At 39.0% G+C, this 27,719-nt stretch overlaps 1 protein-coding gene across 12 annotated transcripts in view; it reads right to left on the minus strand.

The window, feature by feature from the left end:
* The window catches only part of Csp (Cysteine string protein), a 338,068-nt gene that overhangs the window by 136,104 nt on the left and 174,245 nt on the right, over positions 1 to 27,719 (minus strand). For 6 of the 12 annotated variants that reach the window (XM_070082897.1, XM_070082888.1, XM_070082889.1 and 3 more), the window contains 2 exons: positions 14,162 to 14,262; positions 11,488 to 11,544 (listed from right to left, as the gene is read on the minus strand). In XM_070082897.1, coding sequence (XP_069938998.1) covers positions 11,488 to 11,544; positions 14,162 to 14,262 — 158 coding nt within the window. The remainder of the gene's footprint in view (positions 1 to 11,487; positions 11,545 to 14,161; positions 14,263 to 27,719) is intronic. The other 6 variants (XM_070082893.1, XM_070082892.1, XM_070082890.1 and 3 more) reach the window with 1 other exon arrangement.

Genomic DNA, 27,719 nt, shown 5'->3' on the forward strand with positions numbered 1-27,719 from the left:
TGCATTTTTAAAACTATTCCAACCCTCTTCAACCCCCCCACTACTCATCTTTGCACTAGCCCACCTTTCTGCCAATAGTCGCTTATATCTCACCCGAACTTCCTCCTCCCTAAGTTTATACACTTTCACCTCCCTCTTACTTGTTGTTGCCACCTTCCTCTTTTCCCATCTACCTCTTACTCTAACTGTAGCTACAACTAAATAATGATCCGATATATCAGTTGCCCCTCTATAAACATGTACATCCTGGAGCCTACCCATCAACCTTTTATCCACCAATACATAATCTAATAAACTACTTTCATTACGTGCTACATCATACCTTGTATATTTATTTATCCTCTTTTTCATAAAATATGTATTACTTATTACCAAATTTCTTTCTACACATAGCTCAATTAAAGGCTCCCCATTTACATTTACCCCTGGCACCCCAAATTTACCTACTACTCCTTCCATAACATTTTTACCCACTTTAGCATTGAAATCCCCAACCACCATTACTCTCACACTTGATTCAAAACTCCCCACGCATTCACTCAACATTTCCCAAAATCTCTCTCTCTCCTCTACACTTCTCTCTTCTCCAGGTGCATACACGCTTATTATAACCCACTTTTCACATCCAATCTTTATTTTACTCCACATAATTCTTGAATTAATACATTTATAGTCCCTCTTTTCCTGCCATAGCTTATCCTTCAACATTATTGCTACTCCTTCTTTAGCTCTAACTCTATTTGAAACCCCTGACCTAATCCCATTTATTCCTCTCCACTGAAACTCTCCCACCCCCTTCAGCTTTGTTTCACTTAAAGCCAGGACATCCAGCTTCTTCTCATTCATAACATCCACAATCATCTCTTTCTTATCATCTGCACAACATCAACGCACATTCAGTGGACCCCTGGTTAACGAACTTTTTTCATTCCAGTAGTATGTTCAGGTGCCAGTACTGACCAAATTTTTTCCCATAAGGAATATTGTGAAGTAGATTATTCCATTTCAGACCCCCAAACATACACGTACAAACGCACTTACATAAATACACTTACATAATTGGTCGCATTTGGAGGTGATCGTTAAGCGGGGGTCCACTGTATATATATGTATAATAAACCCCAATCAACCATCGCTACTATTGGTGGTACAGCTGCTGCTGCTGCTGCTGCACTGTCAGCTGCTGCTGCTGCTGCAGCACTGTCAGCTGCTGCTGCTGCTGTAGCACCGTTGTTGGTGTGGCTTATTGAGAATACCAAGAAACAATTAACCCCAGAGGATTTGCCACCCAGGATAACCCAAAAAAGTCAGTGTCATCGAAGACTGTCTAACTTATTTCCATTGGGGTCCTTAATCTTGTCTCCCAGGATGCAACCCACACAAGTCGACTAACACCCAGGTGAACAGGGAAAAATGCCTGGAACTAGTGCTCATATTGGTGAATTTAAAGCCAGCAAAGGTTGGTTTGAGAGATTTAAGAATCGTAGTGGCATACACAGTGTGATAAGGCCTGTTCTGGAAGAAAATGCCAAACAGGACCTACAGTACTCAGGAGGAAAAGGCACTCCCAGGACACAGTGTCTCATCAGTCATTGCTGCATCTTCAATTACAGTGGACCTCCGCATACCGTTGGCCTTACATAACGTTAAATCCGCATACCGCTACATTTTATCGCTAATATTTTGCCTCGCATACCGCTAAAAAACCCGCTCAAAGCTGTTCGTCCGAGACGCGTCTATGTGCGGCCTGAGCCACGCTCACATGTTCCGCCGGTGGCATTGTTTACAAGCCAGTCTCCGCGGTAACATCCAAGCATACATTCGGAACATTTCGTATTATTACAGTGTTTTTGGTGATTTTATCTGCAAAATAAGTAACCATGGGCCCCAAGAAAGCTTCTAGTGCCAACCCTACAGCAATAAGGGTGAGAATTACTATAGAGATGAAGAAAAAGATCATTGATAAGTATGAAAGTGGAGTGCATGTCTCCGAGCTGGCCAGGTTGTATAATAAACCCCAATCAACCATCGCTACTATTGGTGGTACAGCTGCTGCTGCTGCTGCTGTACCACCGTCAGCTGCTGCACTGTCAGCTGCTGCTGCTGCTGTAGCACCGTCAGCTGCTGCTGCTGTTGTACCACCGTCAGCTGCTGCTGCTGCTGCTGCTGCTGTAGTACCGTCTGCTGCTGCTGCTGTAGCACCGTCTGCTGCTGCTGTAGCACTGTCAGCTGCTGCTGTTGCTGCTGTACCACCGTCAGCTGCTGCTGTAGTACCATCTGCTGCTGCTGCTGTAGCATCGTCTGCTGCTGCTGTAGCACTGTCAGCTGCTGCTTCTGCTGTACCACCGTCAGCTGCTGCCGTAGTACCGTCTGCTGCTGCTGCTGTAGCACTGTCAGCTGCTGCTGCTGTAGCACAGTTGTTGGTGTGGCTTATTGAGAATACCAAGAAAAAATTAACCCCAGAGGATTTGCCACCCAGGATAACCCAAAAAAGTCAGTGTCATCGAAGACTGTCTAACTTATTTCCATTGGGGTCCTTTATCTTGTCTCCCAGGATGCAACCCACACCAGTCGACTAACACCCAGGTGAACAGGGAAAAATGCCTGGAACTAGTGCTCATATTGGTGAATTTAAAGCCAGCAAAGGTTGGTTTGAGAGATTTAAGAATCGTAGTGGCATACATAGTGTGATAAGGCCTGTTCTGGAAGAAAATGCCAAACAGGACCTACAGTACTCAGGAGGAAAAGGCACTCCCAGGACAGTGTCTCATCAGTCATTGCTGCATCTTCAATAAAGGTGTCATTTATTCTTCATTTAGTAGAGTAGTACATGCACAATATATATTGTGCATGTACTACTCTACTATTGTGCATGTATCCTTCTCTTTGTGTGTAGGAAAATGTATATTTCATGTGGTAAAATTTTTTTTTTCATACTTTTGGGTGTCTTGCACGGATTAATTTGATTTCCATTATTTCTTATGGGGAAAATTCATTCGCAAAACGATAATTTCGCATAAAAATGAGCTCTCTTGCACGGATTGATATCGCTATGCGGGGGTCCACTGTATATACGATAGAAAAATAGTAATAAACATTTTTTCATTGTTGGCTTGTGTAAACATGTTTTGTAAACAATATATGACAATGTTTGTGCGGTTACTGTGAATATAAACGAGTGAATATAAACAAAATATGACATATTGGTTTTACAGGCCATAAAAGTTACTTGAAGAAAAGAAAAAAGTAAAAAAAAAAAAATCATTACCGCATGACCAGCAGTCAGTGATGTTGCTATAAGCAGTTCATTTTCTGTCAACTTCACACCTCCACATCTCGGCAAGTATTGATCATAATTTTTTTTTTTCGTCTATAACACTCACAAAATTATGCTCTATCAATTCATAAGAAAAAATATATTTTTTTTTCTATTACTTTTAGACCCTGAGAACGAATTTAGGAGAGGGCCTCTTGACCCTCAAAGGGTTAAAGCACTCCAGAGCAATTATTATTAATTAGTATTACAGTGGACCCTCAGTTAACGTCATCGGATAATGTAAAATCGGATAATGACACATTTTTGTCTCAAAATATTGGCTCAGTTAATGACAAAGAACTCAGTTAACCCTTTCACTGTTTCGGTCGTATATATACGTCTTACGAGCCACCGTGTTTGATGTATATACACTCAAATTCTAGCGGCTTCAAATCAAGCAGGAGAAAGCTGGTAGGCCCACGTGTGAGAGAATGGGTCTGTGTGGTCAGTGTGCACCATATAAAAAAATCCTGGAGCACGCAGTGCATGAGAAAAAAAAAATCCAATTTTTTTTTAAATTAAAATGCCGACTTTGTGGTCTATATTCGTATAGTATTTATGGTTGTATTCTCATTTTCTTGGTCTCATTTGATAAAATGGAAAACATATTATAGAAATAGAGGTGATTTTGACTGGTTTTACTATGAAAAGAACCTGGAAATGGAACTCAAAGTAGGGTAAATGTTTGATTTTTACCGATGTTCAAAAGTAAACAACAGATGTCATTGTCCAATAAATGTCCAACTAGAAATTCTAATATGCAGTCATGAATGGGTTGACATTATTTGTACAATTATTACAGTATTGCAGTAGTCTGCATAACAGTAAATCTTCTATTTTTTGTTTGAATAAAAATTCAAAATAGAAAGCAAGAGTAATATCAGAGGGGCCTGGAGATGTGACTGATGAACAAAGAAAATTTTATTTTCGAGCCAGAAATGTCTGCATTGTTCATTCTGGACCTTATTTTGAAATTGTCATATTTTTTTAAATTTCGTGAAATTGACCAAATTGCAAATTTCTGACCACATTATTGGGTAGTTGAAATCGGTAAATGGGCAGTTTCTTGTACTCAATCAATAGAAAAAATGGAGTTCTAAAGAAATAGCTATGAGTTTGGTCAACTTCAACAATGGAATAAGTCATAAATAGGGCTCAAATTGGGCGAAATTGCCGATTTGTAAATATCGCCCAGGTTGCTAACTTCACGAGAGCGTAATTCTGTCAGTTTTCCATCAAATTTCATTCTTTTGGTGTCATTACAATCGTGAAAAGATTCCCTATCATTTCATAAGAAAAAAAAAATTTTAATTTTGCGACACCAGGAGACACCTCAGTATTGGGGGTAGAGACAGTCAAGGGGTTAAGGTCATTCATCCCAAACGTGTTTGTGTGGCCTGAGCAGCCCAGCTACTCTATGTACAGCCAGTGTGCCATTGTTTACAAGCCAGTGAGGACGATTCCACACGTACGTGCAATACGTTTGGTATTATTCCATTGTTTTTAGTGCTTATAACTGCTAAATAAGCCACCTTGGGCCCAAAGAAAGCTTCTAGTGCCAGCCCTGTGGTAAAGAGGGTGAGAAATACTACCAAATTCAAAAAAGAGATCATCGCAAAATACAAAAGTGGAGTGCGTGTCTCCGAGCTGGCCATGCTGTTGTAGTATAACAAACCCCATACAACCATCGTTACTATTCTGGCCAACAAAAAGACAATCAAGGAAGCTGTTGTTGTGAAAGGTGCAAATGTGCTTACAAAACAGAGATCGCAAATACTCGAAAATGTGGAGAGACTGTTGTTGGTGTGGATCAACGAGAAACAATTACCAGGAGATAGTGTTTCACAGTCAATTACACGTGAAAAGGCAAGGCAGTTGCATGATGATCTCGTTAATAAAATGCCTGAAACTAGTGCTCATATTGGTTTACTTAACCCTTTCAGGGTCCCCATGCCCGCTCTGAGACTTGTTCTCAGGGTTGACCAAATTAAAAAAAAAAAAATCCTTATGAAAAGATATAGAATCTTTTCCTGATCATAATGACACCAACAGTATGAAATTTGATGGAAAACTTATGGAATTATGCTCTCGCGAAGTTAGGAGTCTCGACGATGTTTACGCATCGGCAATTTTGCCCACTTTGAGCCTTATTTTCGGCCAATTACAGTGTACTAGTCGACAAAAATCATAACTATTTCGCTACAACTCCATTTTTTCTATCGAATAAGTACAAGAAACCACCCATTTACCGATTTCAACTATCTAATACAGTGGTCAGAATTTAGCAATTTTGCCAATTTCACACAGATTTGAAAAGTTGCCAATTTCCAAATAGGGTCCAGAATAAACAAGAAAGACATTCCTGGCACTAAAATAACATTTCCTCTGTTCATTAGTCACGTCCCCATGCCCCTCTTACATTCTTTTGCTTTCCACTTTGAATTTTTATTCTCACAAAAAAAAATAGAAGATTTACTGTTATGCAGACTACTACATTAGTGTAGAAATGGCATAAATAATATCAGCGCACTTGTCAAAGAATATCAGACTCACCAGTTGACGTGTATTGGATGCTTAGAATTATTTTTTTACTTTTGAACTTTGGTAAAAATAGAACATTTCTGCTACTTGGAGCTCAATTTCAGGGTACTTTTCATTGTAAAACAAGTCAAAATCATCTCAATTTCTGTAATATGTCTTCCATTCTATAAAATGAGACCAAGAAAACTAGAATACAACAATAAATACCATACAAAAATACAGTGCCAAGTCGCTGTTTTAATCCAAAACCACGGTCAGAGGTTTTTTTTTTCTCATTACGCACTGTGCTGCAGGATTTTTTTATACTGCGCACACTGACCACATAGACCCATTTTTTCATATGTAGGCCTACCAGCTTTCCCTCACTAGATTTGAGGGCGCTAGAATTTAGGCATACTAGTACATCAAAAACCCTGGTGCATAAGCCGTACTAGTATGTCCGAAACCCTGAAAGGCCAGCAAAGGTTGGTTTGAGAAATTTAAGACTCGTAGTGGCATACACAGTGTGATAAGGCATGGCGAGACTGCCAGTTCTGACAAAAAAAGCGGCTAAAAAATGTGCAGAGCTTTAAGGGGTACATAAGAGTCTGAACATGTGTTCCACTGTGACGAAACAGGCCTGTTTTGGAAGAAAATGTCAAACAGGACCTACATTACTCAGGATGAAAAGGCACCCCTAGGACACAAGCCTATGAAAGACAGGCTAACTTTCATGTTTTGTAGTAATGCTAGTGGGGATTGCAAAGTGAAGCCTTTACTCGTGTATCACTTAAACTCCCAGAGTTTTCAAGAAAAACAGTGTTGTCAAGTCTAAATTGTGTGCGATGTGGAGGGCAAATAGTAAGGCATGGGTCACTAGGGACATTTTCCTCAATTGGTTCTATCACGTGTTTGGCCCCAGTGTGAAAAAATACCTCCTGGAAAGAAAATTGCCACTCCAGTGCTTCTGCTCATCCTCCAGACTTGGAAGAGCGAATTGTGGGGGAGTTTAGCTTCATCAAAGTCAAATTTTTGCCTCCTAACACCACTCCTCTCCTCCAGCCCATGGACCAGCAGATCATTTCAAATTTCAAAAAACTGTACACCAAAGAAGTGTTTCAAAGTACTTTAAAGTGACCTCAGACACTGAACTGACCTTAAGAGAGCTCTGGAAAGATCAATTCAGTATCCTCAGTTGCATAAACCTAATAGGTAAGGCTTGGGAGGGAGTGACTTGCAGGACTTTAAACTCTGCTTGGAGAAAATTGTGGCCAATATGTGTACAAGTGAGGGATTTTGAAGGGTTTAGGGCTAACCCCTCAGAAGACTGCCAGTTGTGGAATCTATTGTGGCACTGGGGAAGTCCATAGGGTTGGAGGTTAGTGGCGGGGATATGGAAGAGTTGGTGGAGGATGACGCTGAAGAGCTAACCACTACAGAGCTGCAAGAGCTTGAGGTGCAACAGCACAGCTCAGGAATTTCCTTCAGAGGAGGTGGAAGAGAGATGGAGGAAGTTGCCTTCTTCAAAGATTAAGGACATTTGTGCAAAGTGGGCTGAAGTGCAAACCTTTGTGGATGAACATCACCCTGACACAGTTGTTGCAGGCCATGCTGGCAACATCTACAATGACAATGTTGTGTCCCATTTTAGTGAAATCTTAAAGACACTCCAGAAACAGAGGTCTCTGGACAGATTTTTGGTATGACAGGGGTCCAGTGACTCAAGCTGGTCCTAGTGGCATTAAAAAACAAAGAAGGGAGGTAATTCCAGAAAAGGACTTGGTACCTAAAGTCCTTACGGAAGGGGATTCCCCTTCCAAACAATTGTAAACTCCATCCTCTGCCGTCCTCCCATTTCATCACTCGTCAAATACGTCTTCAATAAAGGTGTCATTTTATTAATTATTACTGAATTTATTCTGCATGTCTCATTGTTTTGTGTGTAGGGAAATGTATATTTCATGTAAAAAATTATTTTGTTTAATACTTTTAGGTGTCTGGAACGGATTAATTGGATTTCCATTATTTCTTAGGGGGAAAATTAATTTGGATAACAACAGAATCGGTTAAAGACAAGCTCTCTGGAATGGATTAATGTCGTTAACTGAGGGTCCACTGTATTATTACCATCGACATACATTGTTCACCGAGTTTAATCTTTTCTGAAGATGCCACGAGACACACACAGAATGTAAACACACAGATGAACATACCAACTAACCCCTTTACTGTGAACTCCTTTTGTATTTCTTCTTCCTCTTTGTACAATAAATACTCACCTCTCACCCTACATTAGGACTACAAATATTTTAATAAAGTAATGAGTGCACTGTGTGTGTACAGTATTTTACTTTTTTTATTGTTTTCTGTAATATGTAAGAGTAATGCAATGCAAATTTAAACGAAGTTATCAAGCTGGAGTTAACTTTTTATTTTTTCTTTCTAATATATGAATTTCATTCAGTATCTGGCATCATTACAAAGTGGGCGGAGCTAGCTATACCAGAGAGAGAAGCGACCAGTGTCTCGGTAACTCCTGATTGCCCATGACACGTGGAGGGGTGTACCTCTCAGCACTATAAAATATTGTATAATTATACTATTACTATCAATAAAAGTTACCTACCTCTCACAATGATTCCAGAATAATGTTAGGTATAACATAAATAATGTAGAAGCATGATAAAGGGCGAGCGACAGGGAAAGATAAAAAAAAAAAAAAAGTGACTGAGATCATTACAGAAAAATGTTTCACGTTATGCGCCTGTAGGGTAACTACAGAACATCACTCTTATCCTATGCAACGAGTCAAAAAAAGTGCGATTTAAAAAAAAAATGACGTGTGCGTTTCCTGGAATACCTCAGAAGTAGGTTATTGACCTATTTCATGTTGTATTACTGTTAATAATAAACGGATTGGAAGGATTTTCCCAGAAAACAAAACTGAATGTTTTAATTTCATGTGGTGACATTTTTGAGGTATCAGTAAGGGGTAGGTCCTTGATTAGCAATGACTTCATTTACCGACATGGTCTTAGGAATGGAACTCTGTCGGTGAGTGAGGAGAGGATACCTTTGATATAGCTTTGAAGAGTTTAAAGAGTTTCTCTACTCTCTGACCACTGCCATAGGTCAGGCTTGTCTGGTGCTTACCTGGTCAACCAGGCTGTTGCTGCTGGAGGCCTACTGCCCCACGTATCCATCACAGCCTGGTTGATATGACACCTGGTGAAGATACTTGTCCAGTTTCCTCTTCAAGGCTTCTACACTTGTTCCAGCTGTGTTTCTGATATCTTCTGGTAAGATGCTGAATAGTCTGGGACCCTGGATGTTGATAAAGTGTTCCCTTATTGTCCCCACCACACCTCTGCTCCTCACTGAGTTTATTTTACACTTCCTTTCATATCTCTCACTCCAGTATGTTATGGCAGTGTGCAGATTTGAGACCAGGCCCTCGAGTACTTTCCAGGTATATATTATCATGTATCTCTCTCTCTCCTCCGCTCCAATGAGTACACGTTCAAGACTTGAAGGCGTTCCCAGTAATGTAGGTGCTTTAGTGGCTCAATGTGAGCCGTAAAGAATCTCTGTATTTGTTCCAGCTTTGATATTTCTTCTGCTTTGAATGGGGCCATCAGCACTGAACAACATTGTAAGTGAGGGAGCACTAGTGATTTGAAAAGTGTCACCATCAGCATTATTTCCCTTGTTTCGAAAGTTCTCAATACCCACCCCATCATCTTCCAGGCTGTCGTGATCTTTGTCTTGTTATTGTCTTTAAAAGAAAAGTCAGCCGACATAATTATTCCCAGGTCTTTTACATGTTCCTTTCGTTCTATCTGGTGACCCTCTTGAGTTTTGTATATAGTGTTCCTTTTGAGTTCTCTATTCTTTCCATACCTTAGCAGTTGGAACTTATCACCATTGAATGTCATGTTGTCCTCCACTGCCCACTGGAAAACCCTGCTTATGTCTTCCTATAATTTTTCAGTGTGCTCTACCGTAGTGACTTTCAAGCTTATTTAAGTGTCATCTGCAAATGATGATACAAAAGTGTACCAGGTGTTTTTATCTTTGTCTGCTATGAGGATGAGAAACAGCAGAGGTGCCAGGACAGTGCCTTGGGGCACTGAGCAGGATATGCACGTGCACACACACACACACACACACACACACACACGGGATATGATAACGACATCTAAAATACTTCATGTTATTGTGATTTGTCAATGGTCCAAGCAGGACCGAAATATGATCCTAAGCTTCTTTCTCCTATATACAGATTATTCGTGTACCTGTACTTTACATCATAACCCAGCTTCACACCACATGGGCTAGCTGAAGTCAAGCGTGGCTATCCGTGAGGCAAGAAAATGCCTTGAATCAGCTCTAATTCAAACCACAGACACCACCACCACCAAGAGCCAAGAAGTTTCTAGTTGGAGGGACCTCTAGTTTATGTGCTTCTCAGCATACTACATTCCTCTCCTGCTATATACCTTTCTTACCATGTTCTCTCTGCAGACTTGAACAAGACTGGCTTCCATGCAAAACATCCCAATGTCTTCATCAATGAACAAGTTTATCAGAAATTATACAAATACTTTTTTAACCCCAGGATCCATATTAAACTCAATCTAGGTTAAACAATGCTCAAAAAAGCACACAAAAGTTTTTGCAAGAAATATAACATTCTCCCTGAAATTGAAGTTTTGAAGGAAGTTGCTCTTAAGATGAAAAATCTACCCCCACTCAAGGTGTCTCCCAGATGTGGAACATCACTGTTACATGAAGTACTGCATACAAGATTTGCCAAGATGTAAGGATTTTGTTTTATAGAAGAGGCAGATAGAACTATTTTAAGCATGACAAGGCAACCTCATTTTGAAGTTAAAGTCAGAATGAACATTTAAAATCCATACTGTCTTGATGTAATGGTTCTTAGCACAGGCAAACTTCTCCAGCAGTGTTACATTCAAATGAGGAAATAAAGGTGTACAAAGTAATTATAGGATTAAGGTAGAGGGTTAGGATAAGTAAGCATACATCTCTCCATTGACAGAAGTCTCATTGAAAATCATGTTATCCATAGCTAGGTAATAAGGAAGGAGAAATATGTTAAACACTTTGCTAAAATGTAGTACAGTAATTACAATCTCATTCTTAAGAATCAGGAGGTGGTCCAGGACAAATAAGATGCACAATAAAACAGTCCCTTAATGCCAGAAAAAAGTATTTGGTTAAAATAACGTGGAAGCAGAACACAAGATGACAAGATAATAAAAAGGAACAGGAAAAAAAAAGGGGGGGGGGGAAGGGATGAAAGTGAAAGAAGGCCACACAACCTGGTATCTTCTGGATATTATTTTTACCTTAAATGTTCGATATCTATTTAGCACAATTATCTTTATTAATAATACCAAAATTATGAACTTAAAATCACTGCCTGCAATAAACACTATATTCAGACTGAACAAGTAGCTCTTGTGCAATGCAAAAAAAAAAAAAAAAAAAAAACACACACACACACACACACACATACACAGTTGTGATGTTTTCAGGTACACAACTTCTGCAGTGTACAATACAGCTAACAAAATAAAATGCAAAGAATTTAAAAAACTAGGCTGTTGTTTAAAGCACAAAGTCACCTGAAGGGGTTAGTAGTAGATGGGGAATCTTTCTTTTCCTCAGAAATCTCTGGTTTCCTGTAAATTCATAAAGTCAAAGAAATCCTTTTCAACCTTGATGATTAAATAAATACCAATATATCTTGAAATATACAGAGAGAAAAACTGATTATGCAAGTGGGAATTGTAACAATCATATATACGTCGTGCCTAATAGACCAAGTCGTGGACCAAATTGAAGCGTCTTAAAAATTAAGCTTTCTAACATTTTTCTGTCATGCACTGAAAACTTTATAAATTAATAATAAATGAAAATTTGATTTTTGCACCAAAACTTACAAATTTTAATCTTGCTAAAATAAACCTAAAACTTAATTGTATACAACCTAAGGTGCCTAAACTTACTTTAAACTATTTAACCCTCTCAGTGGCCATTCCATACAATTACATAGAGGCCAAGGTCCTATCACATAGTGCTATGTTATGAGCTCAGCCCACTCAGATAAGATGTAAGCAGTAAATTTTGGCCTAGATATGAATGCTTCTGTGCAGTGAGCATGCACACTATAAAAATCCTGCCCCACTTGGTGCATGATGGTAAAAACAAAACTTGACTAAGGGTTTGATTTAAAATAGCAACTGAGTTTCCTAGGATGTCTTTTATATATATTTTTTTTTTTTTTTTTTTTTTTTTGGTATTTAATAGAATGGAAGATATACCACTGAAAGAGGAATTTGGTTGGTTGCAGGACTGAAAGTAACTTGAAACTGGACTCCAAGTAGCAGAAATATTCAATGTTTGCTGATTTTTCCTAAGGATGGGTAAGGCCTCCTCCCTACACTCCCCAGTCTATTTCATGGGTTTATAATAGGTCTGATTTAATTATTGGAACACCGTAAACTATGACCAATCATTCCCAGTTATATTTTATTAATGGTAAATAGAGTAAATCTTCTATTTTTGTGTAATTATGAATTTAAAATGGAAGGCAAATGTAATAGAGAAGCCTGGGGGTGTCTTTAATGAACAGAGGAAATAATGTTTTAGTGCCAGGAATGTCTACAATGTTTATTTTGCACTCTTTTTAAACTTTTTTTTTTTTTAATTTTGTATAAAATTGGCCAAATCACCAACTTCTGTGCACTAAATTTATATAGTAATTTTAATAGCTGAATGGGTGGTTTTTTTTTTTTTGTACTCAAATGATAGAAAGCACATTAGCAAAATAGCTAAGAATATGGTCAAATATAGCAATGGAATTTACTTAAAATATGCCTCAAAACCGGCAAAATCGCCGATGCATAAATTCTACCTAGACTGCTAATTTTGCACCAGCATAATTCAAGTTTTCCATCAAATTTCGTATGTTTGGTGCCATTACCTTTAAAAAAAAAAAAAAAAAAAATCTTTAACATTCCATTTTTTTTTAAGTGGACACAGCAACATCAATACTGGGGGTCTGGACAGTTAATGGGCTAACAGTATAAAATACACGAGTTCCAGTGTTAATACAATAGAAGTAGTTTGCCAAATAAACAAAATTTACAGGTTCAGACTGATTTCTGTGGAGTTATGTGATAAATGTATAACAGAGCTATGGCACACAGAAATCTAGAGACACATCAAGGCACCATTCAAGGTATAGGACTTCACTTTTGCTAATAACAATGACTGCATAAGAGTAAATTTATATCACATGAAGGGAATTACTGGAAGAAATGGAAATAATCATATAAAAGCTAATTCACATAAACACTTATTTAAGAAAACAATGCTCACTGAATAAGCCAATCTGCAAGATCTGGCTATAAAGCACGACATATATATATATATATATATATATATAAAATATTAAATATACTGTATCATTGTATGTATATATATAATGCACAATACATTATATACATACAGTAAACCATCCATATAATGGACTAATAAAGGGGATTGCTTGAGCATCCATTAAATGTTAAAAAACTAGCAAAAAACAAGTCAGGTACACTACTGTATACCTAAAATATTGATGAATACACAAATTAGTTATATGAATACACAAATTAGTTATATTACAATATATACTGAAATTAAAGGAGTAAAAAGTGCAATTTACACAGCAGATTTGACCCATTATTTTAAATGGCCTTGATATCGAGGGGTTACTGTACATGCGTGTGAATGTACATATATAAAACATACTTATGCATATATACATGTAAATATACATACATACATATACATATATATATACATACATATATACGTGTATATGCACATACTGTACAGATACACCTATGTTCCTAAAACTAAGTTTAACACGTACTACAAAATAATAATAATGATAGTGCTCATGCTGTTAATATTTTAAAAATATTAAGTGCTTGAAAAATCAGTGATTTTTTTTAGTGAAGAATAATAAAACATTGATGATTAAAACACTCTGAACATTTATTGTACTACATTATATTATTGTCATGCATCTTAATATATTAAAAGATCAAAACAATTCTTAAAAATAAAAATTTGGTTAAAAAAATATTCACCACCCTAAGGGACATTAATAATTTATTTAAATATTCATCTAGTTTACCTTAACATGATAATGGACCTCAATATAAATTCTAATTCATCAAGAAGTACTTTGTGAATTTCCATTTGTCTGTCAACACTTCTTGAGTAACAACATGTTAACCATTTTACCTGAAGGGATTAGTAGATGAGGGAGGCTGGGAAGTGACTGGTTGACTGTGATCCCCCATGGCTTTGCCTCCATTCTCCAACTCATCATCACTTAGGTCCTCCTGTAATCAAGTTATTTATGCTCCTTTTAGGTTTTGAATGATGCACTTGTACCCACTTAATAAGAGCCTAAAACAACTCAATTATCTGACTTGAGCTCATAAATATGTATTTTTAAAAATAAAACTGCAAAAAAGTACAATGTGTTAACTCTATATCACAACTTGTGGCTACTTTTTTGAAGGCCACCCTACCTTGGTCAGAAAATAATGAGTTTTAAAATCTAGGTTACCTGTATATCCATTCTTCCAGTTATTCCACAAATGGAAATCTTTGATGTGATTTAAATCCTGCCTAACAGTACAGTAACAACAATGTTTTAACAAACTGGTAATTAAAATCAATGTGCAAATGTGTATCATTTTAGTTTTTGCTTTTCTTACAGCATATTCAAAGTAATTTTGACTATGTGCTAAGCTTTATTAAGATGTTGTATTTCCTTTCAAGATATTTAATTTGAATAAATGATATAATTATCTTCGTAGTCTAAGTGCATGTAAGTGTCAAGTATTAAAGGCACTACCACTGCACAATGCCTACAGCGGCTGCTTCAAATTATTTTGGATATTTCTGATACTTCATCTCATCTCTGAAAACTACCCATGGCATCCAAGAGGAATATTAGTGATACTAGAGGTGCCAAGAAGAATAAGTATGAATACCATGACAAAAGTATTAATTGTAAATATGATGAGGTGCTGCACATGTGATGAGACTGCCCATACTTTCAGTCTCTAAGAATCTGCCATCCATACAATTAAGAAATAAGAATACGAGCTGCAATGAGTAGCGGAGACTGACCAGGTGAAAAGAAATGTCAAAAAGGTCAACAATACAAGGAAAATACACCCGAAATGCATTACACAATGTATAGTACTTGAGCACTCAAGTACAATTACTAACTCCTCTGCATCCAAATCAACAAGAACCACAGCCATCCGAAGCAGTCCAGAAGTGCCACATTAACCTTCTGTACACATTTCTATGTCAACAAGTAACGAATGTAAGGTAAGTGACTATTTTCAAAAAAAACTTTTTCTAAAAGTTCTCAGTAAATTTGGAAGTGTCAGGAATGTAAATGAATTTTCCCTGCTTGTTCTTCACTTCAAGTACCTTACCTTTGATATACCTTTGAAGAATTTCCAGAGTATATCTACTCTCTGAGCCCGGCCATGGGTCAGGCTCGTCTGGTGCTTGCCTGGTCAACCAGGCTGTTGCTGCTGGAGGCCCGCTGCCCCACATATCCATCACACCCTGGTTGATCTGGCACCTGGTGAAGATACTTGTCCAGTTTCCTCTTGAAGGCTTCTACACTTGTTCCAGCAGTGTTTCTGATATCTTCTGGTAAGATGTTGAAAAGTCTGGGACCCCGGATGTTGATACAGTGTTCCCTTCTTGTCCCCACTGCACCCCTGCTCCTCACTGGGTTTATTTTAAACTTCCTCCCATATCTCTCACTCCAGCATGTTATGGCAGTGTGCAGATTTGGGACCAAGCCCTCGAGTACCTTCCAGGGATATATTATCATGTACCTCTCTCTTCTCCACTCCAATGAGTACATGTTCAAGACTTGCAGGCATTCCCAGTAGTTTAGGTGCTTTACTGGCTCACTGTGAGCCATAAACGATCTCTATTTGTTCCAGCTCCGATATTTCTCCTGCCTTGAACGGGGCCGTTAGCACTGAGGGAGCACTAGCGATTTGAAGAGTGTCACCATTGACATCATTTCCCTTGTTTTGAAAGTTCTCAATACCCACCCAGTCATCTTCCTGACTGTCATGATCTTTGTCTTGTTATGGTCTCTAAAAGAAAGGTCCGTTGACATAATTATTCCTAGGTCTTTTATGTGTTCCTTACGTTCTATTTGGTGACCCTCTTGAGTTTTGTATATAGTGCTCCTTTTGAGCTCTTCATTCTTTCCATACCTAAGCAGCTGGAACTTATCACCATTGAACGTCATGTTGTTTTCCACTGCCCACTGGAAAAGACTGTTTATGTCTTCCTATACTTTTTCAGTGTCCTCTACTGTACTGACTTTCATGCTTATTTTAGTGTCATCTGCAAATGATGATACAAAAGTGTGCCGGGTGTTTTTGTCTATGTCTGCTATAAGGATGAGGAACAGCAGAGGTGCCAGGACAGTGGCTTGGGGCACTGAGCTTTTGACCTCGCTGATGCTGGATCTTGCCCTGTTCACTACTACGTTTTGTGTTCTGTGTGTTAGGAAACCGAAAATCCATCTGCCTAACTTCCCTGTAATGTCCATGGCCTTCATTTTGTGCGCTATCACTCCATGATCGCATTTGTCAAACGCCTTTGCAAAATCTGTGTAAATCACATCTGCGTTTTGGTCCTCTTCCAGTGCCTCCGTAATTCTGTCATAATGGTTCAGCAGCTGTGACAGACATGATCGTCTTGCTCTAAAACCATGCTGGTACGGGTTATGTTGGTTGTGCTGGTCCATGAAATTTGTAACCTGCCGTCTCATCACTCTTTCGAAGATTTTTATGATGTGAGTGGCTAGGGCTACTGGTCTGTAATTTTTAGCTAGTGCTCTACTACCTCCCTTGTGCAAAGGAGCTATGTCTGCACTCTTTAAGGCCTCGGGTATTTCACCTAGATCTAAGCTCTTTCTCCAAAGAATACTGAGGGCTCGTGCTAGTAGTACTTTGCACTTCTTTATAAACAGAGCATTTCATGAATCTGGTCCAGGTGCTGAGTGAATGGGCATGTTTTCCATTTCTTTTTCGAAATCTATGGGATTTGTACTAATGTCAGTTAGGTGGTCTGTGTGGCCTTCTTCTGAAGTGAAAAATATTTCTGCATTTTCTACCTTGCTGTCATTTAGTTGGTTGCTGAACACCGACTCATACTGTTCTTTTAGGATTTCACTCATTTCCTGTTCGTCGTCAGTATACGAGTCTCATCTCAGTAGTGGTCCAATTCTACAGGTAGTTCTTAGCTTGGATTTTGCATAGGAATAGAAATATTTTGGGTTCCTTGCAATATCCTGCATGGCCTTTTGTTCCCTTTGTACTTCTTCTGTGAGGTATGACATCCTAAGTTTTTGCTCTAATTCAGTGATCTCTCTGCTAAGTCTATCTTTCCTCTGTTGTAGTATATTTGTGTTTTTAAGCAGTTCAGTAACCTGTTTTCTTCTTCTGTACCATCTCCTACGCTCGCTCTCTATCTGATCTTCCTCTGGGTTTCCTCAATGGTACGTGTTTCATACATACTTTGTATGCTTCTGTATTCAGCTTCTCTAGACACTGCTGGGGATTTAGGGTGCTCATGTCTGATTCCCAGGGTACGTCTGATAGCTCTTGGTTTATTTTTTCCCAGTTAATTCTATGGTTGTTAAAATTAAACTTACTGAACATCCTGTCTCTAACTTTAGTGATGCAGTTTCCTACCCCTGAGTTAGTACTAGTTTGAACCTCTATGATGTTATGATCAGGGTAAATAGTTTTGGAAACTCAAGTCTCTGATCAGTTCCTCGTTGTTTGTGAATATCAGAACCAGGGTATTTTCATTTCTAGTGGGATCAATTACCTGTTGGTTTAAAGAGTACTTTTCACAAAACCTCATTATTTCCCTGGTATGTACCTGTTGAGCCAGGGTGCTTCCCGGAGATATTTCTGGTATAACATTATGCTGCGTCATCTTCCATTTTACATGAGGGAGATTAAAATCTCCAAGGAGTAAAATATTTGGTGTAGGATTTTCTAGCCTATGTAGATAGCTATCTATCTTACTTAACTGATCTGTGAATTCCGCAGCAGTTGCCGATGGTGGTTTGTATACTAGGATAATTACCAAATCCCTATTTTCAACTTTAATGCCTAGAATTTCTACTATATCATTTGTAGAATTCAGCACTTCTGTGCAACAGAAAGTATTCTTTACATAGATTCCTACTCCTCCCTGTGACCTATTGATTCTATCACATCTATACATGTTGTAGTTTTCTATCTTTATCTCTCCGTCCAAAACATCCCTTGTATGTGTTTCTGTAAATGCTCCGAATATGGCATTCGCTTCTGTTAGGAGCCCACTGACATAACTAACTTTGTCATTTTTATTTGATTTCAAACCCTGTACATTTGCAAATATGAAGCAGGAATTACCAAGTGGGATGTTTTGTCTCCCTTTGTGTTTCAATAGTACCACTGGTATACTACCTGGTATGTCCCCTGGCGTACACGCCCCTAGTTTCTCCAGTATACTGGCTTCGTGTTTGTTTGCTTATTCGGCCTTGACGGGCTGATGCCTGGTTTGGTACGCCCCATTTTACTGCCCACCTGTTCTCTCTGTACCATTCCCCCTGTTTGTCTCTTGCTTTGTTTTGATCTTTTCTCTTTTTGTCTAAAAAAGAATGCTATTCAATTTCCCTTTCTCTGCTAACTCTGTAGCGCCGCGTTCCTTTTACATGATGGTCTGGGCAGCTCAGGTCATAACATTCTATGGACTGCGTTGAAGCTTTACACAATACAGCTTTTCAAGAACAAACCTGTGTAAATCAAGGGTTTGCTGTTTACTCTGAGCTATAACCTAATTTTCTGACAAAGTATAATTGTAAACCCTTGTAAATATTCACTAGAGATCTACTGCTGCTTTATTAAATTCCCCAGGAGTTATTAAATTCCTGGGGAAAGGAAGGTAATCAGGTTTCATTTGAGGAAAGAGAGTAACTACAAATCTTTGAATTTAAACCCCTTCAACATCAAAGTAGCTCTCCTGAAGGGAGTTCCTTGGTTGGTCCCTAGATTTCCACCTCATAGCAGTAAACCTGTTTTGTCTCTCAAACCTCCTAGAGAGCCTTGAGAACTTAAGATTTAACTTACCTTGCCAATTACTACATCTGACAGAACAACAGCCAATGTACAGGCTTAGAAAGATGAGAGAAATCTCACATACTGTATAAGTGTGGTATTTGTACTTGGCATCAATATGACCTGACATCCAATATGACCAACATGTAACCTGTGGCAACAAACTTCAAATCTCAATACAGTAGTACCTCAATATTCGAACTTAACTTTGCAATCCCAACTAGCATTAGAGGTCGCCCATCACTAATTAGGCAATCAGTCATCCGGTTCCATCAGTAATCTGGCACTAATTTCGGCTAGCATAATTTCAAATTTCCTCGCTTCACCGGCTCCAATTTCCTCGCTTCACCGGCTCCAATTTCCTCGCTTCACCGACTCCAATTTCCTCGCTTCACCGACTCAAATTTCCTCGCTTCACCGACTCAAATTTCCTCGCTTCACCGACTCAAATTTCCTCGCTTCACCGACTCAAATTTCCTCGCTTCACCGACTCAAATTTCCTCGCTTCACCGACTCAAATTTCCTCGCTTCACCGACTCAAATTTCCTCGCTTCACCGACTCAAATTTCCTCGCTTCACCGACTCAAATTTCCTCGCTTCACCGACTCAAATTTCCTCGCTTCACCGACTCAAATTTCCTCGCTTCACCGACTCAAATTTCCTCGCTTCACCGACTCAAATTTCCTCGCTTCACCGACTCAAATTTCCTCGCTTCACCGACTCAAATTTCCTCGCTGTATAAGTAAGCAGGTTAAAACAATAAATGGAGAAAAAGAAACTGGAATTACTTATGCAGCAAGTAGCGCCACCAAACAGTACCAGCAGGTTGGTGTGGCGACCCTGGAAATTTGAAATTATGCTAGCCAAAATTAGTGCCGAATAACTGATTGCCGGATTTCTGATGGCGGACCTGTACCTTGAAATTGAGCTCAAAGTAGCAGAAACATTCGATTTTTACCAAAGTTCAAAAGTAAACAAATCATGCTAAGCGTCCAATACACGTCAACTGGTGAGTCTAATATTCTTTCACAAGTGCGCCGATATTATTTATACCATTTCTACACTAATGCAGTAGTCTGCATAACAGTAAATCTTCTATTTTTTGTGAGAATAAAAATTCAAAATGGAAAGCAAAAGAATGTAAGAGGGGCATGGGGATGTGACTAATGAACAGAGGAAATGTAATTTTAGTACCAGGAATGTCTTTCTTGTTTATTCTGGACCCTATGGAAATTGGCATCTTTTGAAATTTGTGTGAAATTGGCAAAATTGCTAAATTCTGACCACTGTATTGGATACAGTGAACCCCTGACATTCAATGGCATCGACATTCGATAAATCCGACATTCGATGCATTTTAACGCAAAAATTTTGCCTCGACATTCTATCGAAAACCCGCTATTCAATACGATTCGTACGAGACTTGTCCACGTGTGGCCTGAACTGCCCCGTGTGTGCCAGTGTTTACAAGCCAGCCAGTGTGCGCGCATCTAAGGATACATTCGGTACATTCCATATTATCCATACTATCACTGTTTTTGGTGCTTGTTTCTGCAAAATAAGTCACCATAATCCCCAAGAAAGCTTCTAATACCAATCCTGTGGTAAAAAGGGCGAGAATTAGTATGGAAATTAAGAAAAATTTTGAAGGGTTTGGGGCTAACCCTGAGAAGCCTATGCCAGTTGTGGAATCCATTGTGCCTACTTCAAAAATTAAGGAAATGTATGCACAGTGGGTTGAACTGCAAACCTTTATGGATGAAAATCACCCTAACACAGCTACTGCAAGCCATGCTGGTGACTATTACAATGACAATGTTGTGGCCCATTTTAGACAAATCGTAAAGGAACGGGAGGTACAGAGCTCTATGGACATATTTGTTGTGCGACAGAGGTCTAGTGACTCTCAAGCTGGTCCTAGTGGCATTAAAAGAAGAAGGGAAGTAACCCCAGAAAAGGACTTGTTACCTCAAGTCCTAATGGAAGGGGATTCCCCTTCTAAACACTAACACCATCCACACTCTCCCCTCCTCCCATCTCATCAATCATCACCAGATCTTCATTAAAGGTAAGTGTCAATTATTCTATTGTTATTAACCCGTAAACGGTCCAAACATATATATATACATTTTTACCGCTAGTGCCCCAAATGTATATATACATTTTCCATTGCCATGATAAGCCTGAGTCGCCTAGACATGAGAGAATGGGTGTGAGCACTCACTGTGCGCCATATTAAAATAATTGGGGATGCCTGGGTACCATATGCTCTTTTTTCCTATTAAAAAACAGCAATGTTTTTTTCTCAAAAAAGTTGGGGTAGTACTGTAGTGAACGTATACGTGTGTTTGGACCGTTTACGGGTTAATCTATTGTTATTGTTGTTATTGTAATTATTCTATTGCATTAAACTTAATATTTCATGTGGTAAAAAATTTTTTTTCATACTTTTGGGTGTCTTGCACAGATTAATTTGATTTCCATTATTTCTTATGGGGAAAATTAATTCGACTTTCGATATTTTCGACATTCGATGAGCTCTCAGGAACGGATTAATATCGAATGTCGGGGGTCCACTGTAGTTGAAATTGGTAAATGGGTGGTTTCTTGTACTCATTCGATAGAAAAAATGGAGTTCTAGCGAAATAGGCATGATTTTTGTCGACTAGTACACTGGAATTGGCTGAAAATAGGGCTCAAAGTGGGCAAAATCACCGATGCGTAAACATCGCCGAGACCGCTAACTTCGTGAACCATAATTCCGTAAGTTTTCCATCAAATTTCATACTTTTGGTGTCATTATGGACACTATGTAAAAACTCAATGCACATAAAAGGCCCTAAAATCTGGAATTCATTACCTGTAAATATAAAAGAAACACTACCTGTTTATAAATTCAAGTCTCTTCTCAAAGATCACTTACTCACCCAAAACCAAATAAATACTGAATAACTGAACCTTATAAATTGTATATCTTAAATGTTTCTCACAATTATATCACATAAATGTTAAACCTAAAACCCAATCTAACTTTATTATTTTTTAAATACACTACCTAACAGAATACTCCATTCTACTGAATGTACAACAATGCATACAACCATATGACCTGTCTTTGTAATACTCACTTGTGCTTTATAGTAACCTGTTTACATTAATGTTTTATCACTGATTTCATCATTGCTTAGTTAATCTTAAGTTAATTATAGAGACAGACACAGATATAGACAGAGAGAGAGAGAACCAGAGATAGCCAAAGCCAGCCAGCCAGCCAGCCAAATACATAAGAACATAAGAAAGGAGGAACACTGCAGCAGGCTTGCTGCTGCTACCCCCCAACCTAGACCAATGACCCACCTAGTCGGGTCACATCCACTGAAGGAAGGAGCATGGCAGCAGACTTAGTAGCACACGCTAGTCAGGTCCAACTCACACCCACACAAACTCACTCATGCATTTATCTAACCTATTTTTACTTTCCTCTTAAAAGGGGAGTGTTAATGCAACATGACATCATTGAATCCCTGGTGTTTGCCAAGCTATTTGCTCTAGCTGGCATTCGACTGAACTGGTGCTCCCACAAAGTACTAAGTGGTCCCAGATTTTTTAATACTGCACACACCAAGTGTTAAGACCCATTCTCTCATGCCTAGGCAACTCGGGCCTATCGCCCCAATTTTGAAGGAATGAAAAATAAAGCGTTGATTTACGTTCAGAGCGCTACGCGAGCAAATGTGTATCTATGTTTGGACAGTTTAACCCTTTGACTGTTTTCGACGTATAAATACGTCTTACGAGCCAATGTTTCTGTCGTATATATACTCATAAGAACATAACATAAGAACATAAGAAAGGAGGAACACTGCAGGAGGCCTGCTGGCCCATACTAGGCAGGTCCTTTACAATTCATCCCACTAACAAAACATTTGCCCAACCCAATTTTCAATGCCACCCAAGAAATAAGCTCTGATGTGAAAGTCCCACTCAAATCCAACCCCTCCCACTCATGTACTTATTTATTTTTTTTATTATCACACTGGCCGATTCCCACCAAGGCAGGGTGGCCCGAAAAAGAAAAACTTTCACCATCATTCACTCCATCACTGTCTTGCCAGAAGGGTGCTTTACACTACAGTTTTTAAACTGCAACATTAACACCCCTCCTTCAGAGTGCAGGCACTGTACTTCCCATCTCCAGGACTCAAGTCCGGCCTGCCGGTTTCCCTGAATCCCTTCATAAATGTTACTTTGCTCACACTCCAACAGCATGTCAAGTATTAAAAACCATTTGTCTCCATTCACTCCTATCAAACACGCTCACGCATGCCTGCTGGAAGTCCAAGCCCCTCGCACACAAAACCTCCTTTACCCCCTCCCTCCAACCCTTCCTAGGCCGACCCCTACCCCGCCTTCCTTCCACTACAGACTGATACACTCTTGAAGTCATTCTGTTTCGCTCCATTCTCTCTACATGTCCGAACCACCTCAACTCTGGACAACAGTTTTGGTAATCCCGCACCTCCTCCTAACTTCCAAACTACGAATTCTCTGCATTATATTCACACCACACATTGCCCTCAGACATGACATCTCCACTGCCTCCAGCCTTCTCCTCGCTGCAACATTCATCACCCACGCTTCACACCCATATAAGAGCGTTGGTAAAACTATACTCTCATACATTCCCCTCTTTGCCTCCAAGGACAAAGTTCTTTGTCTCCACAGACTCCTAAGTGCACCACTCACTCTTTTTCCCTCATCAATTCTATGATTCACCTCATCTTTCATAGACCCATCCGCTGACACGTCCACTCCCAAATATCTGAATACGTTCACCTCCTCCATACTCTCTCCCTCCAATCTGATATTCAATCTTTCATCACCTAATCTTTTTGTTATCCTCATAACCTTACTCTTTCCTGTATTCACCTTTAATTTTCTTCTTTTGCACACCCTACCAAATTCATCCACCAATCTCTGCAACTTCTCTTCAGAATCTCCCAAGAGCACAGTGTCATCAGCAAAGAGCAGCTGTGACAACTCTCACTTTGTGTGTGATTCTTTATCTTTTAACTCCACGCCTCTTGCCAAGACCCTCGCATTTACTTCTCTTACAACCCCATCTATAAATATATTAAACAACCACGGTGACATCACACATCCTTGTCTAAGGCCTACTTTTACTGGGAAAAAATTTCCCTCTTTCCTACATACTCTAACTTGAGCCTCACTATCCTCGTAAAAACTCTTCACTGCTTTCAGTAACCTACCTCCTACACCATACACTTGCAACATCTGCCATATTGCCCCCCTATCCACCCTGTCATATGCCTTTTCCAAATCCATAAATGCCACAAAGACCTCTTTAGCCTTATCTAAATACTGTTCACTTATATGTTTCACTGTAAACACCTGGTCCACACACCCCCTACCTTTCCTAAAGCCTCCTTGTTCATCTGCTATCCTATTCTCCGTCTTACTCTTAATTCTTTCAATTATAACTCTACCATACACTTTACCAGGTACACTCAACAGACTTATCCCCCTATAATTTTTGCACTCTCTTTTATCCCCTTTGCCTTTATACAAAGGAACTATGCATGCTCTCTGCCAATCCCTAGGTACCTTACCCTCTTCCATACATTTATTAAATAATTGCACCAACCACTCCAAAACTATATCCCCACCTGCTTTTAACATTTCTATCTTTATCCCATCAATCCCGGCTGCCTTACCCCCTTTCATTTTACCTACTGCCTCACGAACTTCCCCCACACTCACAACTGGCTCTTCCTCACTCCTACAAGATGTTATTCCTCCTTGCCCTATACACGAAATCACAGCTTCCCTATCTTCATCAACATTTAACAATTCCTCAAAATATTCCTTCCATCTTCCCAATACCTCTAACTCTCCATTTAATAACTCTCCTCTCCTATTTTTAACTGACAAATCCATTTGTTCTCTAGGCTTTCTTAACTTGTTAATCTCACTCCAAAACTTTTTCTTATTTTCAACAAAATTTGTTGATAACATCTCACCCACTCTCTCATTTGCTCTCTTTTTACATTGCTTCACCACTCTCTTAACTTCTCTCTTTTTCTCCATATACTCTTCCCTCCTTGCATCACTTCTACTTTGTAAAAACTTCTCATATGCTAACTTTTTCTCCCTTACTACTCTCTTTACATCATCATTCCACCAATCGCTCCTCTTCCCTCCTGCACCCACTTTCCTGTAACCACAAACTTCTGCTGAACACTCTAACACTACATTTTTAAACCTACCCCATACCTCTTCGACCCCATTGCCTATGCTCTCATTAGCCCATCTATCCTCCAATAGCTGTTTATATCTTACCCTAACTGCCTCCTCTTTTAGTTTATAAACCTTCACCTCTCTCTTCCCTGATGCTTCTATTCTCCTTGTATCCCATCTACCTTTTACTCTCAGTGTAGCTACAACTAGAAAGTGATCTGATATATCTGTGGCCCCTCTATAAACATGTACATCCTGAAGTCTACTCAACAGTCTTTTATCTACCAATACATAATCCAACAAACTACTGTCATTTCGCCCTACATCATATCGTGTATACTTATTTATCCTCTTTTTCTTAAAATATGTATTACCTATAACTAAACCCCTTTCTATACAAAGTTCAATCAAAGGGCTCCCATTATCATTTACACCTGGCACCCCAAACTTACCTACCACACCCTCTCTAAAAGTTTCTCCTACTTTAGCATTCAAGTCCCCTACCACAATTACTCTCTCACTTGGTTCAAAGGCTCCTATACATTCACTTAACATCTCCCAAAATCTCTCTCTATCCTCTGCATTCCTCTCTTCTCCAGGTGCATACACGCTTATTATGACCCACTTCTCGCATCCAACCTTTACTTTAATCCACATAATTCTTGAATTTACACATTCATATTCTCTTTTCTCGTTCCATAACTGATCATTTAACATTACTGCTACCCCTTCCTTTGCTCTCTCTCAGATACTCCAGATTTAATCCCATTTATTTCCCCCCACTGAAACTCTCCTACCCCCTTCAGCTTTGTTTCGCTTAGGGCCAGGACATCCAACTTCTTTTCATTCATAACATCAGCAATCATCCGTTTCTTGTCATCCGCACTACATCCACGCACATTTAAGCAACCCAGTTTTATAAAGTTTTTCTTCTTCTCTTTTTTAGTAATTGTATACAGGAGAAGGGGTTACTAGCCCATTGCTCCCGGCATTTTAGTCGCCTCATACGACACGCATGGCTTACGGAGGAAAGATTCTTTTCCACTTCCCCATGGACAATAGAAGAAATAAAAAAAAGAACAAGAGCTATTTAGAAAAAGGAGAAAAACCTAGATGTATGTATATATATATATGCATATGCGTGTCTGTGAAGTGTGACCAAAGTGTAAGTAGGAGTAGCAAGATATCCCTGTTATCTTAGCGTGTTTATGAGACAGAAAAAGAAACCAGCAATCCTACCATCATGCAAAACAGTTACAGGTTTTTGTTTCACAGTCATCTGGCAGGACGGTAGTACTTCCCTGGGTGGTTGCTGTCTACCAACCTACTACCTATGTACTTATGTACTTATGTACTTATCCAACCTAAATTTGCAACTACCCAAAGTCCCAGCCTCAATAACCCAACTAGGTAGACTGTTCCACTCATCAACTACCCTATTTCCAAACCAATACTTTCCTATGTCCTTTCTAAATCTAAACTTATCTAATTTAAATTCATTACTGCGGGTTCTCTCTTGGAGAGAGATCCTCAAGACCTTATTAATATCCCCTTTATTAATACCTATCTTCCACTTATACACTTCGATCAGGTCTCCCCTCATTCTTCGTCTAACAAGTGAATGTAACTTAAGAGTCTTCAATCTTTCTTCATAAGGAAGATTTCTAATGCTATGTATTAATTTAGTCATCCTACGCTGAATGTTTTCTAACGAATTTATGTCCATTTTGTAATACGGAGACCAGAACTGAGGTGCATAATCTAGGTGAGGCCTTACTAATGATGTATAAAGCTGCAGTATGACCTCTGGACTTCTGTTGCTTACACTTCTTGATATAAATCCCAGTAATCTATTTGCCTTATTACATACGCTTAGCCACTGCTGTCTTGGTTTAAGGTTGCTGCTCACCATAACCCCCAAGTCCTTTTCGCAATCTGTATGGCTAAGTTCTACATCATTTAACTTATAAGTACTAGGGTTATGGGCACTCCCAAGCTTCAGAACCTTGCATTTATCTACATTGAACTGCATCTGCCACTTTTCTGACCAAGAATAGAGTTTGTTTAAATCCTCCTGAAGTTCCATAACATCTACGTTTGAATCAATTATCCTACCTATCTTTGTGTCATCGGCGAATTTGCTCATATCACTAGTATCATATGCTCATATCACTCAATAATTCTAGCGGCTTCAAATCAAGCGGGAGAAAGCTGGTAGGCCCACATGTGAGAGAATGGGTCTGTGTGGTCAGTGTGCACCACAAAAGAAATCCTGCAGCACACATTAAGTAATGAGAAAAAAAAAAAAAGATCGTTTTTTTGGAATAAAACGCCGACTTTGAAGTGTATTTTCGTATAGTATTTATCGT

The sequence above is a fragment of the Cherax quadricarinatus genome, chromosome 8 (genome assembly GCF_038502225.1).
Source record: "Cherax quadricarinatus isolate ZL_2023a chromosome 8, ASM3850222v1, whole genome shotgun sequence".
Lineage (NCBI taxonomy): Eukaryota > Metazoa > Arthropoda > Malacostraca > Decapoda > Parastacidae > Cherax > Cherax quadricarinatus.